The sequence below is a fragment of the Carcharhinus amblyrhynchos genome, chromosome 1, assembly GCF_965287045.1.
Source record: "Carcharhinus amblyrhynchos chromosome 1, sCarAmb.v2.hapA, whole genome shotgun sequence".
Classification (NCBI taxonomy): Eukaryota; Metazoa; Chordata; class Chondrichthyes; order Carcharhiniformes; family Carcharhinidae; genus Carcharhinus; species Carcharhinus amblyrhynchos.
In genome coordinates this window covers 17,116,733-17,134,161 of record NC_137324.1, presented here as the reverse complement: position 1 = coordinate 17,134,161, position 17,429 = coordinate 17,116,733, and the positions used below count along the sequence as shown (strand labels likewise).

General features: G+C 43.9%; 1 protein-coding gene across 1 annotated transcript in view; it reads right to left on the bottom strand.

The window, feature by feature from the left end:
• Positions 1-17,429, bottom strand: part of LOC145348990 (histamine H2 receptor-like) — a 42,628-nt gene that overhangs the window by 3,969 nt on the left and 21,230 nt on the right. The window contains exon 3 of the mRNA XM_080197170.1: positions 1,053-1,229. Within this exon, the coding sequence (XP_080053296.1) occupies positions 1,053-1,229 (177 nt within the window). The remainder of the gene's footprint in view (positions 1-1,052; positions 1,230-17,429) is intronic.

Below are 17,429 nucleotides of genomic sequence, written 5' to 3'. Positions count from 1 at the left end.
GGGTTACAGGGATAGGCTTGGGGTTGGGATTATCGTCAGCACAGACTTGACAGGCTGAATGGCCTCGTTCTGTGCTGTAGGGATTCTATGATCCTGACAGGAGGACACAGTAAGTAGTCTCACAACACCAGGTTAAAGCCCAACAGGTTTATTTGCAACCACGAGCTTTTGGAGCACTACTCACTCACCTGATGAAGCAGCAGTGCGCCGAAAACTCTTGATTCCAAATAAACCTGTTGGACTTTAACCTGGTGTTGTGAGACTTCTTAATATATCCGCTCCAGTCCAACGCTGGCATCTCCACATTTTGAAAAGAGGACAGTGAGATGGGGAAGCTGAGACGCTTAGGGAGGAGATTCTGGTCATTCAGTGTTTTTAAGACAGAGATAGGTAGGCTCTTGATTAATAAGGGGATCAGGAGTTATGGGGAAAAGGTAGAAGAACGGGGATGAGAAAAATATCAGCCATGATTGATTGGGGGAGCAGACTCAAGTGGCTTAATTCTGCTCCTATGTCTTATAGTCTTCTGGAGCTTTGGGCTCCAAAATCTGCTCAATTTTGGCAACTTTCAGTACTTTTGGTGATATTAACCCATTCTTCTCAACCCTGGGACCTAAAAGCACCCCTCCACCCTCTTCAAATTTGCAAAAATAACTATTTCTGCTTAGTTAAGGGGCTTTTAGATAAACACATGAATATGCAAGAAGTAGAGAGAAATGGACCAAGGGCAGGTGGAAGGGATTAGTTTAATTTGGGATCATGTTCAGCACAACATCGTGGGCCGAAGGCCCTGTTCCTGTTAACCTCAACAGTTAAAGGTAGCTACAATTAACGGCATTTGTTCAGCAGAGCAGTGTCCTATATAAAAAAAACCCACCAGGCACACATCACAACCCACAATGTTCTGAAAGTAAGTGGATGAATGCCAGCAATTCTGAAACATGCTGATTACTATTATTACTCAGGAGCTACAGATAAAGGATTTGGATTATTGCAGACACTACAGAAGAAAATGCTCACACACCGGCGAGAAGTAAGAAAGTTTCACTAACCTCTTGCGAGACATCCTCTTTGGGTAGTGGTAAGGGGTGACAACTGAGCAGTAGCGGTCCAGGCTGATAAAGCACAGGGTGACAATTGAGGCTGTACAGAACATGACATCAAAGGAGATCCAGACTTTGCAGAACTGTCTGCCAAACATCCACATTCCCGTCACTTCATAAATAATGCTGTAACAGGAGAGACACTTGGGTTTGATCATGATACAGATTGGTACATGTTTACAAGTGTCTAAAGGAACATATAGTGCCCGACACGACTTCATATTATACTCTGAACTTGAGTTGCACTTAAAAGGGCAAAAGGCTGAACGAGGCTGGAATTCTTTTCTCCAGGAAAGAGGAGGCTGAGTGGGTGGCATGGTGGCACAGTGGTTAGCATTGCTGCCTCACAATACCAGGGACATGGGTTCGATTCCCGGCTTAGCTCACTGTCTGTGTAGAGTTTGCACATTCTCTCCATATTTGCGTGGGTTTCCTCTGAGTGCTCTGGTTTTGTCCCACAGACTGAAAGGTGCATTGACCTGAACAGGTGCTGGAGTGTGGCAACCAGAGGATTTTCACAGTAACTTTATTGCAGTGTTAATGTAAGCCTTACTAGTGACTAATAAATAAACTTAATTGATGTGATCAATGTCTTTAAAATTACCACTTTTAATAGGGTAGACTTGCAAAAATGTTTGTGTCTGAGTCCAAAATGTTTATTTATGAGTGTCACAAATAAGTTTACATTAACACTGTAATGAATTCCCTGTTCAGGTACACTGAGGGAGAATTTAGCACGGGCAATGCACCTAACCAGCACGCCTTGCAGACTGTGGGAGGAAATCGGGAAACCAGGAGGAAGCCAAGGCAGGTAAAACATGCAGACTCCATACAGACACTAACCCAAGCCGGGAATTGAACCTGGATCCCTGGCGCTTTGAGGCAGCAGTGCTAACCACCGTAAGACTACAGCTCAGCCTTTAATACCATTATTCTGACGAGATTCATCTCCAAACTTCGTGGCCTGGGGCTCGGCTCCTCCTTCTGCAACTGGATACTAGACTTCCTAACCCACAGACCACAATCAATAAGGACAGGCAACAACACCTCCTCCACGATCATCCTCAACACCGGTGCCCAACAAGGCTGTGTTCTCAGCCCCCTACTATACTCCTTATACACCCGTGACTGTGTGGCCAAATTCCCCTCTGAAGTAGGTCATGCCTCAAGTAATGACTGCGGGCTGGATAGACTGGGACTTTTTTCTCTGGAGCATAGAAGGCTGAGGGGTGATCTTATAGAGGTCTACAAAATAATGAGGGGCATAGATAAGGTAGATGGTCAATATCTTTTCACAAAGGTAGAGGAGTCTAAAACTAGAGAGCATAGGTTTAAGGTGAGAGGGGAGAGATACGAAAGTGTCCAGGGGGGCAATTTTTTTCACACAGAGGGTGGTGAGTGTCTGAACAAGCTGCCAGAGGTAGTATTAGAGGCGGGTACAATTTTGTCTTTTAAGAAGCATTTATTAGTTATATGGGTAAGATGGGTATAGAGGGATAGGGGCCAAATGCATGCAGTTGGGATTAGCTTGGGGATTTTAAAAAAGGGCAGCATGGACAAGTTGGGCTGAAGGACCTGTTTCCATACTGTAAAGCTCCATGACTCTAATGATGAGACACAGTACAGGGAAGAGATAGAGTATTTCGTGAATGGTGTGGCAACAATAATCTCTCCCTTAATGTCAACAAAACGAAAGAGATCGTTATTGATTTTAGGAAGCAGAGTGGAGGACATGCCCCTGTCTACATCAATGAGGACAAAGTGGAAATGGTGGAGAGCTTCAAGTTTTTAGGTGTCCAGATGACCAATGACCTGTCCTGGTCCCTCCATGCAGCCTCTATAGTTAAGAAAGCCCACCAACGCCTCTAATTTCTTAGAAGACTAAGGAAATTTGGCATGACAGCTACAATTTTCACCAACTTCTTCAGATGTACAATAGAAAGCATTCTTTCTGGTTGTGTCACAGCTTGGTATGTCTCCTGCTCTGTCCAAGACTGCAAGGAACCATAAAGGGATGTGAATGAAGTCCATTGTATCACGCAAATGAGCCTCCCATCCATTGACTCTGTCTACACTTGCCGCTGCCTTGGCAAAGCAGTCAGCATAATCAAGGACCCCACGTACCCCAGACATTCTCTCTTCCACCTTCTTCCATTGGGAAGCAGATACAAAAGTCAGAGATCATGTACAACCGACTCAAGAACAGCTTCTTTGGACCTGCTTTGCATTAAGTTGATCTTTCTGTACACCCTAGCTATGACGGTAACACTACATTCTGCATTCTCTCCTTTCCTTCTCTATGAATGGTATGCTTTGTCAATATAGTGCGGAAGAAACAATACTTTTCACTGTAAACCAGTACATGTGACAATAATAAATCAAAACCAGGGGCAATACATATAAATTCACTAATAAATTCAATAACAAATTCAAAGGATACTTCTTTGTTCCGAGAAAGGTTAGAATGTGGAACTCACTTGCACGGGAGTCATTGAAGTGAATGGTAAAGGGGAATTTATAGAGGAGCTAGATAAGCAAATGAGGAAGATAAGGAATTATTGATCTATTCATACAATAAAGGTAGGTAGGATGTGAAGAGACTTGACTGAACCGGGAGTGGGGGAGCTGAATGATCTTCACAGGTCAGCATCCTGACAACAAACTTCCTTTGCTTACAAACTTATCTCCACTCCTCAGAGTGCTTCAGGTAAAAGTCAGAATTCAGAGTGTCAGAAGACCATGAGATATAGGAGCAGAATTAGGCCATTTGGCCCATCGAGTCTGTCCCACCATTCAATCATGGCTGATACGATTCTTATCCCCATTCTCCTGCCTTTTCCCCATAACCCTTGATCCCCTTATTGGTCAAGAACCTATCGACCTCTGTCTTAAAGACACTCAATGACTTGGCCTCCACAGCCATCCCTGGCAATGAGTTCCACAGATTCATAGCCTTCTTTGGCAATGAGTTCCACAGATTCACCACCCTCTGGCTGAAGAAATTCAGTAGCCCTGACACTCCTCAATATATATACAGGCGAGGCTCCCTGATTGGAGGGTAATCATTACCTCAATCAGGGAGCTCATACTCCAAGAGGTCCAGCTCGTGGCCTTGTTGAGGTCATTACAGTCTGTTTCTGGACTCAATTCAACTAGCTGGGTAATTCCAATCTTGAGTCAAACTGACAGAATTGTCACTGAACTGTACATTTAATTTTCTGCCACTCGTACATTCTATTTTTTGACTGGATTTGCACTCGATTCTGTAATAGATTATGGTGCTTGGCTGATTCTTGAAGTTTGAGCTCTAATGGGGAAAGTTACAGATGGAAGTATTAGCACCATTTCTTATCAGTTAGGACTGCATTACGCTCGTAAGTGTTCTTTCACTTAACAGGAAAAGAAAATCAATCTGTGTTATTGAAGTGGCTGTACTCTTAATGCCTGTTCAACACACATCAATCCAGCTGCTTTTGAAAGTGGTTCATTGAATCCATGAATTGGATTCAGCTGGAACTTGGGTTTGGCTTTTGGAGCAAGCAAGGAATAGATTTGGTTTGCCTGATCCACTCTGAGCATTGGCTTTGTAATATTAAGGATGGAATAAAAATTTAAAAAATATTTTGGTGAAGATAACCCTGTTTCGCTGCTGTGAGAAGGTTAACTCTGCTTCTCTCTTAAGACCATGAGACAGAGGAGCAGAAGTAGACCATTCGGCCCATCGAGTTTGTTTCGCTATTCAATGAGATTGACACGGGGCGGCACAGTGGCAAGCACAGTGCCAGGGACACGCGTTTGATTCCTGGTTTGGGTCATTGTCTGTGTGGAGTTTACACATTCTCCCTGTGTCTGTGTGAGCTTCCTCTGAGTGCTCTGGTTTCCTCCCACAGTCTGAAAGTTGTGCTGGTTAGACGCATTGACCCGAATAGGTGCTGGAGTGTGGCTACTAGGGGAATTTCACAGTAACTTCGTTGCAGTGTTAATGTAAGCCTTACTTGTGACTACTAAATAAACTTTACTTGTTTAAGCTTTAAGTTTAAGTTTATTTAGTCTCACAAATAGGTTTACATTAACACTGCAATGAAGTTACTGTGAAAATCTCCTAGTCGCCCCACTCCAGTATCTGTTCGGGTACACTGAGGGAGAATTTAGCATGGCCAATTCACCTAACCAGCATGTCCTTTGGACTGTGGGAGGAAACCGGAGCACTTGGAGGAAACACACGCAGACATGGGGAGAATGTGCAAACTCCACACAGACAGTGACCGGAGTCGGGAAGCAAACCCATATCCCTGGTGCTGTGAGGTAACAACTGACCTAATGTGATAATCCTCAAATCCACCATATCCACCCTATCCCCATAAACCTTGATTCCTTACTGATTAGAAATCTGTCTATCTTAGCCTTGAATGTACTTAATGACCCAGCCTCGACAGCTCTCTGCACTAAAGAATTCCAAAGATTGACTATCCTCAGAGAGAAGAAATTCCTCCCAACTTCTGTCTTTACAGATGATGTAAGAAGTCTCACAACACCAGGTTAATGTCCTACAGGTTTATTTGGTAGCACAAGCCATGAGCTTTTGGAGCGCTGTTCCTTCATCAGGTGAGTGGGATTTCAGTTCACAAATGGGGCATATAAAGACACAAACTCAATTTACAAAATAATGGTTGGAATGCGAGTCTTTACAGGTAGTCAAGTCTTAAAGATACAGACAATGTGAGTGGAAAGAGGGTTAACCCACTCACCTGATGAAGGAGCAGCGCTCCGAAAGCTAGTGGCTTCTATTACCAAATAAACCTGTTGGACTTTAACCTGGTGTTTGAGACTTCTGACTGTGTTTACCCCAGTCCAAAGCCAGCATCTCCACATCATGGCTGCCATTTACAGATGCCGCTTAGCCTGTTGAGCATTTACAGCATTTTTTGATTTTATTCCAGATTCGCACCATGTATTTTCTTTTGCATGTGTCTCATCTACATGACTGAGCAGGGGGTGGGAGTGCTGTCAGACACTTGCAGTCCGGAGGTGGTTGAGGTGGAAGCAAAGAGCATCCCTTGGTGAGTCACAGTGACAAGTCATTCAGAGCATAAACTTTTCATCACTATCTAAAGACCTCTGTAGGGATAACAAGGATAGGATTAGTTGTAACCCACACTCCCACCATGCAAAACTAAGATTCGACAGTCTGAGATCACACAACAACTAATTCATGAACAGCTTCTTCCCTGCTGCCTTCAGACCTTTGAATGGATCTACCTTATATTAAGTTTTGTCTGTATAGCGTGCAAGAAACAATACTTTTTTCTGTATACCAACACATCTTATAGAGGTCTATAAAATAATGAGGGGCACAGATCAGCCAGATAGTCAATATCTGTTCCCAAAGGTAGGGGAGTCTAAGACTAGAAGGCATAGGTTTAAGGTGAGAGGGGAGAGATACGACAGTGCCCAGAAGGGCAATTTTTTTCACACAGAGGGTGGTGAGTGTTTGGAACAAGCTGCCGTAGATAGTAACAGAGGCAGGTACAATTTTGTCTTTTAAAAAACGTTTAGACAGTTACATGGGTGAGCTGAGTATAGAGGAGTATTGGCCAAATGTAGGCAATTGGGACAAGTTTAGGGGTTAAAAAAGGGGCAGCATGATCAAGTTGGGCCGAAGGGCCTGTTTCCATGGTGTAAACCTCTATGACTCTATGTGACAATAATAAATCAAATCAAATCAGAAAGATTAGTATTTAGACATCAGTGATTGGGCTTGTGACATTCCTTTGGTTTCTCTTAAGCAAGTGGCTCAGTCCCAAATTTTGGGACAAGCTCAGAGCTGAGGTAGACTGGTGAATGGAAATGCCACTCAATGCTGTTCATCCAGCAGAGCTGAGCCCCAATAATCTTGAGCCTTGGTTTTTAGGTCACAAATTTTAAACCTGGGTTGTTAGGAGGAGGTGGGGGCAGTCCAGAAGAACTTTATTTTCAGTTTTCATGGGATGCGTGCATCAGCATTGGGCCAGCTTTTATCGCCAATCTCTAATTGTCTTTGAACTGAGTGGCTTACTACTCCATCTCAGAGTCAACATCATTGCTGTGGAATCCCATTGTGGCCAGACAAGGTAAGGGTGGCAGATTTCCTTCCTGAAAGGTCAATAGTGGGACAATCAACAATGGTTTCTTGATCGTTATTTTAGTTCCAGATTTTTTTAAACTTGAACCTGCTGTGGTGGGCTATGAACCCATGTCCCCAGAACATTGACCCAGGCCACTAGATTAACAGAACAGCGACAATACCATTACTCTGCTGCCTCCTCTCTATGATGCTGCTTGTAGCATGATCAGAGTCAGTCACTTCAGGAGAACTCCTGTAGAGTCCCAGAACCTTCAGCTCTTTGAGCCATAGAATCCCGACAGTGTAACAAGAGGCCATTTGGCCCATCAAGTCTGCACCAACTCTCCAAAAGAGCATCTTACCCAGGCCCACTCCCAGCTCTATCCCTGTAATCCCCTGCATTTACCCCACTAATCCCCCTAACCTACACATCTTTGGAGAGTAAATGCGCGATCTTATTGGCCATTCATGTCATGCTCCCGTTGCAGCGAAGTCACAGAATTTGGTATTCAGCCAAATCTCCGTTCACTACAGCAGGATGGGAAAATCCTGCCGGCGTGAAAGACTGGAAGATTCTGGCCTAAGTGTTAATTTAGCATGGCTACCTAACCTGCGCACCTTTCAACTGTGGGAGGAAACTGGAGCACCCAAAGGAAACACACGCAGACATGGGGAGAACTCCACACAGACAGTGATCCAAGTCAGGAATCGAACCTGGGTCCCTGGCGCTGTGAGACAGCAGTGCTAATCACTGTACCACCATGCCCAAATTTTATGGTCATCATTTAAAGATGATCATCATTGAATTCAAATTCCAGCATCGTGTGGGATTTGAACCCAGGTCTTCAGATCTTGGCCTGGATCTCCGGATTACTAGTCCTATAACAATACCACTGCCCCACTCACACCGCTTGTGTCTCATCCTCCAGCTGCAGACTGCCCCCTGCTGTTAGCACTGTCACCACCTGCCCACTCATTTAAAACATCCCCAGGCTCCAGCGACCTTAGACAAGAGGCTAAAACTCTCTCTCCCAGGCAACACCTCAAACTCTCACCCAGAGTCGCAGTTCTGCTCTGTGTGCATTTGACTCAGAAAACCAGAGGCATCTTTATCCTAATTCCTACTGCTGACAATTTGAGAAAAACAGAAATTGGAAGAGCAGGAGCAAAATGAAAAGAACAGTTGCAGCAGATGGTTTGGAGGAGAGGGAGGGAAAGAGAAAGAGATCCTCTGATTTGTGGTAGAACCATGTGAGAGACCCTGACATTGACTGATAGAGATAATGGCACTGGCACAGATTGTGAGAACATGTCTTTGGCATTGGATGAAAGGTATTAGCTTCTTGTTCTATACACATATAAACATCACATTTGGAACTGGAATATGAAGTTTTGTGAAGAAATATCAGGATTAAGTACCATATTATTTTTAAAAAAATGTTGTCATAGAGTCATATAGAACATAGAACATAACAGCGCAGAACAGGCCCTTCGGCCCACGATGTTGCGCCGACCAGTTAAGAAAAAAACAACAATGACCCACTAACCTAAACCAATCCCTTTTCGTCCATAAACCTGTCCACAGACCTCTTAAACGCCCCCAAACTAGGCGCATTTACAACTGCAGCAGGCAGGGCATTCCAATCCCTCACCACCCTCTGGGTAAAGAACCTACCCCTGACATCTGTCCTATAACTACCCCCCCTTAGTTTAAAGCCATGCCCCCTCGTGCTAGATTTTTCCATCAGAGGAAAAAGGCTATCACTATCCACCCTATCTAAACCTCTAATCATCTTATATGTTTCAATAAGATCCCCTCTTAGCCGCCTTCTTTCCAGCGAAAACAACCCCAAATCCCTCAGCCTCTCCTCATAGGATCTCCCCTCCATACCAGGCAACATCCTGGTAAACCTCCTCTGCACCCTCTCCAAAGCCTCCACACCCTTCCTGTAATGTGGGGACCAGAACTGCACACAATACTCCAAGTGCGGCCGCACCAGAGTTGTGTACAGTTGCAACATAACGCTACGACTCCTAAATTCAATCCCCCTACCAATAAACGCCAAGACACTGTATGCCTTCTTAACAACCTTATCTACTTGATTCCCAACTTTCAGGGATCTATGTACACATACACCTAGATCCCTCTGCTCCTCCACACTATTCAAAGTCTTCCCGTTAGCCCTATACTCAACACATCTGTTATTCCTACCAAAGTGAATTACCTCACATTTCTCTGCATTAAACTCCATCCGCCACCTCTCGGCCCAGCTCTGCAACCTGTCTAAGTCTTCCTGCAAACTATGACACCCTTCCTCACTATCTACCACACCTCCGACTTTGGTGTCATCAGCAAATTTACTGATCCACCCAACTATACCCTCATCCAGATCATTAATAAAAATCACAAACAGCAGTGGCCCCAACACAGATCCCTGAGGCACACCACTTGTAACCGAACTCCATGATGAATATTTACCGTCAACCACTACCCTCTGTCTCCTATCCGCTAGCCAATTCCTAATCCAGTTCCCTAGATCACCCCCAATCCCATACATCTGCATTTTGTGCAGAAGCCTACCATGGTGAACCTTATCAAACGCCTTACTAAAATCCATATACACCACGTCCACTGCCTTACCCCCATCCACCTCTTTGGTCACTTTCTCAAAAAACTCAATAAGGTTAGTAAGGCACGACCTACCCGCCACAAAACCATGCTGACTATCTCCAATCAACTCATTACTCTCCAAATAACTATAAATCCTATCCCTAATAATTTTTTCCAAAACCTTGCCCACAACAGAAGTGAGACTCACCGGTCTATAATTCCCGGGGAAGTCTCTGTTCCCCTTCTTAAACAATGGGACAACATTCGCTAACCTCCAATCATCTGGTACTATACCAGAGGCCAACGACGACCTGAAGATCAGAGCCAGAGGCTCTGCAATCACTTCTCTTGCCTCCCAGAGAATCCTGGGGTAAATCCCATCCGGACCAGGGGACTTATCTATTTTCAGACCCTCCAGAATATCCAGCACATCCTCCTTATCAACTGTAACACTGTCAATTCTACTCCCCTGCAACCCAGTGTCCTCCTCAGCTATATCCATGTCCCCCTGCGTGAACACCGAAGAGAAATATTGGTTCAATGCTTCACCAATCTCCTCCGGTTCCACACATAACTTCCCTCTGCAGTCTATAACTGGCCCTAACCTTGCCCTAACCAACCTTCTGTTCTTGACATACCTAGAGCAGGGAAATAGGCCCTTCAGCCCACCATGTCTTTGCTGACCATCAAATACCAATTTATACTAATCCCATTTACCAGCACTTGAGCCACAGCCTGCTACTTTGTTGTACATGGACGTTACTCCTCAGAGGATGGTCTTTCACAGTGGCCCTTCTCATGGGCAACATAGAACACTACAGCACAAACAGGCCCTTTGACCCAGAAGTTGCACTGATCATATCCCTACCTACTTGGCCTATCTATAATCCGCAATCCCATTAAATCCCATGTACTCATCCAGAAGTCTCTTGAATGACCCCAACGAGTTTGCCTCTACCACCACCGACAGCAGCTGATTCCATTCACCCACCACCCTCTGAGTGAAAAACTTACCCCTGACATCTCCTCTGTACCTACTCCCCAGCACCTTAAACCTGTGTTCCTCTCGTAGCGACCATTTCAGCCCTGGGAAATAGCCTCTGAGAATCCACCCTATCTATACCTCTCAACATCTTATAAACCTTCAACAAAAATTTTCTGTCCCTTAAGAAAATCATGGAAAACTCATGCAATGTTATGTTGAGCAACATTGCTAGCCTGGAGGTGGCACAGGGGTTAGCGCAGGTCCCTCACAGCATCAGGGACCTGGGGTTGATTCCCAGCTTGGATCATTGTCTGTGTGGAGATTGCACATCTGTGTGGGTTTCCTCCAAGTGCTCCGGTTTCCTCCCACGTTCCAAAGATGTGCGTGTTAGGTGGATTGGTCATGGTAAATTGCCCCTTAGTGTCAGTGTATGGGGATATGGCCTGGGAGGGATTGTGGTTGATGCAGACTCAATGGGCCAAAAGGCCACCTTCTGCACTGTAGGGATTCTATGAAGAGCGATACTGACCCACAGTGTATGAAAGTAAGAAATGCAGAAAGTGCTCAGCAGGTCAGGTAAGATAAAGTGTAGAGATAGCGAGATAATGGACAGAATTACCCCATCCACGATGATTCCTATGGCGGACAGACGGACCACACAAAGGTCCATTGACCTCAGGTGGGATTTTCCAGCTTGAGGTTGAGATGAACTTTCATCAGAACTGCCTCTCACCACAGATGCTGCCTAACCTGCTGGTTATTTTCAGCATTTTCTGTTTTTATTTCAGATTTCCAGTGTCCACAGTATTTTGCTATTCCATTCATTTTGCATGCGGATCTGGTCACCACACTTGCAGAACGACATGGAAGCTTTGGAGAGAGTGCAAAGTAAGTTCACCAGGATGTTGCCTAGTCGAGGGTGTTGGCTATAAGAAGAGGTTGAATTAACTAGGATTGTTTTCACTGGAAAGACAGGGACTAAGGGGGAGACCTGATTGAGGTCTTCAAAATGATGAGAGACACAGACAGGGTGGATAGTCAGAGGTTTTTTCCAAGGAAAGTGCTAATTACAAGGGGCACAGGTTCAAAGTGAGAGGGGGAAAGATTAAGGGAAATGTGCGGGGAAGTTTTTCACGCAGAGAATGGAGGGTGCCTGGAAAGTGCTGCCAGAAGAGGTCTTCCCCTCAGCCTCTGTCCTTCCAGTGAAAATAATCCTCGTTAATCCAACATCTCCTCAAGACCAGGCAACATCCTGGTGAACCTGCCTGGAATGTGCTGCCACAGGAGGTGGTGGAAACAGGCACATTCGCAACATTTAAGAGGCATTTGATGGGTACACGCAGACTGAGTGAGGGCAGAAGTTTTTTTTTAAGTTTAATTAGGTCATCATGGTGGGAGATATAGGATAGATGTCCAAGGTAGATTCTTCACCCAGAGAGTGATTGGAGTGTGGAACAGACTGCCTGATGTGATAGTGGTGTCAGACACTTTAGGAACTTTCAAGCGGTTATTGGATAGGCATATGGAGCACACCAGAATTATAGGGAGGGGATAGCTTGATCTTGGGATTGGACATAGCTCAGCACAACAGTGAGGGCCGAAGGACCTGTACTGTGCGGTAATGTTCTATGTTTCTATCATGTTGGTGTGGGCTTGGATGGCCGAAGAGCCTGTTCCTGTGCTATACTTTTTTTGTTCTTGTTGTTGTCTTTGATATACAGAATGAAAGTTACATCAGGACTTCTCTGAAAGTTTCTCCTTATCAGGAACATAAGAGCATAGGACTGAGGAGCAGAAGGAGGCCACTTGGTTCTTTCAAGACTTGTCCGATATTTAATAATGTTATGGTGATCAATAATTCAGACAGAGAGAGAAACTGTGATTATGTGTCAGAACAAGATTGCTGAAATGGAAAAGACAAGAACCAACTGCCTCTTTCGTAGTCATTCTTTATTGATCAATCTTCTCACCTTCCATTAATCTTTGCAGATTTATACAGTTGTTTCTTTCAACTTGATACAATCCTTAACTTCTTTATTCAGTCACCAATCATACGCCCTTTTGGAAGAGTCTTTCTTGCTAGAATAAATTTTTGCTGAGAGCTATTAAATAACTCCAGAAAGATTTGCCACTGCATCCCAATTGTTACATCTTTATAACAAGTTCCCCAGTTCACTTTAGCTAGCTCTGTCTTCATACCCTTTATTCAGGTTCAACACACTAGTCATAGACCCACACTTTACATTTTGAACCAAATATGAGATTCAACTATGCTATGATCACTGTCATCTAAATATTCCTGTCTGCGCCCCATAATCCTCAACTCCCTTCTCGATCAAACATTTGTCTAACCCATCCTTGTAAATTCAATGCTCCAGCCTCCATTGCTTTCTGGGAAGAGACTTCTACAGACTAATGCCCCTTTGAGGGAAAAGCTTTCACCTCAGTCTTATAACTGAGACCTCTTAACTTTTAACTATGTCCCCAGTTCTAGTTTCCCCCACAAGAGGAAACATTCTCCATCTACCCACCGTACCAAGTCCCCAAGTGCAACACAGCAGAGTAAGGGCCACATGGCTTGGGTGACCAATTGAGTCATGTATGGTGTCTGAGTGAAATTGACAAAAAAGGCACATCAAAAACAAGGAAAAAACGGTCGGCCAATGAAAGAAAATACTTCAGAGATTGCTAAAAGGGCTTTTCCTTTACTCAAAGTAGAAGTTCTAAAAATGCCAAAACTCCAAAAGCATGGGACAAGTACAGAGAGAAAGCTGGCAGCTGCTGACAGTGGAATAAAACAAATAACAAAGTACAACAAAGAACAAAGAAAATTACAGCACAGGAACAGGCACTCCGGCCCTTCAAACCTGCACCGACCATGATGCTCAACTGAATTAAAACCCCCTACCCTTCTGGGAACCATATTCCTGTAATCCCATCCTATTTATGTATTTGTCCCTTAAAAGTCAGCATTGTATCTCCTTCCACTACCTCCCCTGGCAGCGAGTTCCAGGCACCCACTACTTTATGTAAAAACTTGCCTCGTACATCTCCTTTAAACCTTGCCCCTCGCACCTTAAACCTGTGCCCCCTAGTAATGGACTTTTCCACCCTGGGAAAAAGCTTCAGACTATCTACCCTGTCCACATAACAGCCTTAAAGCATTTAAAACGGCAACCACAAGAAGAAACAAATGGCAACAGGCAGAAAAATTGGAGAAATCCCCAGATAAAGGGCAACTCTCAAACAAAAACATCCATAAGCAATGAAAACATCAAGGAAGAGGCAATGAAGACCTCAAAGAGATGGCAACATAGACCTCAGAAAGAAAGGCAATGAAAGACACCAGGAGGCACTGAAAGACCCTAGAAGGAGGACAATGAAAAAATTCACCAGAAGGAAGGCAATGAAAGATCCTTGAAGGAAGGGAATGAAAGACCCCAGAAAGAGGGCAGAAAATTGACAGAGTGAAGTTAAGCAGAACTTAAAAAGGCAATGGAGAATAAACTGAACTCCGTGAAAAAGCAACTAGAAAATAAAAACATGTCCAGTGAAGAATTGAATCAGGAGAATAAGAGCTTGAGGAAAGAAAGTTTAAACACTGAGAAATTAACTGAAGGAGCAAGAATGCTGAAATTGATAGTAGAATCAATAATTCAGACAGACAGAAACTGTGATTACGTGTCAGAACAAGATTGCTGAAATGGAAAAAGCAAGAACTGCCTCTTTCCTAGTCATTCTTTACTGATCAATCTTCTCACCTTCCATTAATCTTTGCAGATTTGTACAGTTGGTTCTTTCAATTTAATACAATCCTTATCTTCTTTATTCAGCCACCGATCATACATTCTTTTGGAAGAGTATTTCTTACTGGAATAAATTTTTGCTGAGAGCTATTAAATAACACCAGAAAGATTTGCCACTGCATCCCAATTCTTCCATCTTTATAACAAGTTCCCCAGTTTACTTTAGCTAGCTCTGTCTTCATACCCTTCATTCAGGTTTAAAACTCTAGTCTTAGACCCACACTTCACATTTCAAACCGGATATGAGATTCAATAATGCTCTGATCACTGTCATCTGAATACTCCTTTATTGCTTCGTCCTGGTCTCATTGAACATTACCAGATCAAGAATAGTCTGTCCCCTGGTTGGCTCTGGAATGTACTTCTCTAAGAGATGGTCCCAGATGCACACTATTAACTTATTTTCCAACCTGCTTCTTCTAATCTACATGTAGATTAAAGTTACCAATGGCTATTGTGATACCTTTCTTACACATCCCATTTATTTCTTCCTTTATACTTTTGCCTATGGTGAAACTACTGTTAGGGGTCCTATAGACTACATTCACAAGTGACCAATTACCATCTTTCGAGCTAAGTCATTTTTGGACCAATGTACTGCTGTAGTAATGACATCTTTAATTAACAGAGCTACCCCACCACCTTTCATAGCTTTCTATCTTTTCAGAATGTCAAATATCCTTCATTATTCAGATCCCAGCCTTGGTCACCCTGTAACGTTCTCTGTGGTGGCTATCAGGTCATGTATATTTACGTCTTTCTTTGCTGACAATTCATCCAATTTGTCACGAGTGTTATACTTATTCAGATCCAGCTTTTAATTTTAACCCACTCCTAAAGAACACCCACACTGTTGTGGGTCTGGAGTCACATGTACGCCATACCAGGTAAGGATGGCAGAGTTCCTTCCCTGTGAACCAGAAGGAATTTTATAACAATCGATAATTATATTTGATCACTGAGATGAGCTTTCAGTGCAAATTTTTTCGTCAATTGAATTTAAATTCCACCAGCTGCCATGGCACAATTTGAACCCCATCCTCCCAGATCATTAGTCTGGCTTCTGGATTACTAATCCAGTGACATTACCACTACACCACCATTTATTCATAGCTATCTCCTCCTCATTTTAAAGTTTATTTATTCGTCACAAGTGAGATTTACATTAACACTACAATGAAGTTACTGTGAAAGTCCCCTAATCGCCGCACTCTGACTAATACACCTAACCAGCACATCTTTCAGAATGTGGGAGGAAACTGAAGCACCCTGACGAAACCCACACAGGAACAGAGAGAATTTCACATGGACAGTGACCCAATCTGGGAATCGAACCTGGGTTCCTGTCACTGCAAGGCAGCAGTGCTAACTACTGTGCCGCCCCATTTATACCCAAATTGCAACCTGAATTAGCACCTCGCTGTTACCCTTTGATTTACAATATACCCCCCACAACTGTCCTGCTATTTAAAGCTCTTTCTGTCTCCAAAGTGATTTGACTCACCAGAACACTCATTTCAGCATGGTACAAGTGAAGACCATACCACCGGTACAGCTCCCACTTTCCCCAGTACTGACAATGGGTGATGAATCAAAACCCATTTCCCCGTACCTCTTGCTAATGCTGTTTACTCTATGTCGTGAATGAAGCCCAGTCCATCACTCAAACCAGCTTCCCACCCATTGACACTGTCTTCACTTCCCGCTACTTTGGCAAAGCAGCCAGCATAATTAAAGACCCCACACACCCTGTACATTCTGTCTTCACCTTCTTCTGTCTGGAAAAAGAATATAAAAGTCTGAGGACACATATCAACCAAGTCGAGAACAGCTTCTTCCCTGCTGCCATCGAACTTTTGAATAGACTTACTTTGTATTAAGTTGATCTTTCTCTACACCCTACTGTGATTGTAACACTACATTCTGCACTCTCTTTCCTTCTCTATGAATGATATGCTTTGTCTGTATAGCATTCAAGAAACAATACTTTTCATTGTCTACTAATAAGTGTGACAATAATAAATCAAGTCAAATCAAAATCTATGCCAAATTGCTTGTGGCTCAGGTAATAATCCAGAGATTCATTGACCATGACAACTGGATCTTCCCCTCCGTCTGCAAGTTCCTCTCTAGCCCCGAGCACAAGTGCTGAACCCTAAAGGGTAGGCAACACAGCCATCTGGACTCACAAAGTCTATGGCTTCCTGTACCTGGTTAGTTCACTCATTCACTCTGCAGCCCCTGCTTTCATCCATGAGCTGTAAGAACCTTAAACCTGTTGGACAATTGCAAGGGCTGTTGCTCCTCTACAGCTACTTTCTCTGTCTCCCTGACTCTCAGTCACACCCTCCTATCCGTGACCTCTGACCAAATCAGAAGACCATAATCTAAGGAGTGCGACTACCTCCTGGAACAAAGCGTCCAGGTAATTCTCCCCTCCCTGATGCATCACGGTGTCCACTGCTAGGTCTCTGTAATAAGCCTTCAGAAGCAGAAGTCCCTTCACCAAAATCCCTTTATTTACCATTCCAACAGCAGTACACAGAGTGCTATCGGTCAACAGTCTACCTTCAGGAGTGCCAGAGGAACTGACAGTCCTGGTTAAATACAAGAAAGGACTCCCTGATTGGCCCATCAATTGACTCCTTAATCAGGGAGTTCATATTCCAATAGGCCAACCTCAATGGCCTGATTGAAGTCATTACAGTTTCCCATTCAATGACTCTAAGCCAAAGCTCCTTAAGCTGCTGATGCTAACTACAGATGTATTTTCCCTGAGTCACCCTAGTGTCTAAGAGCCCCATTCTGTAGCTACAACACA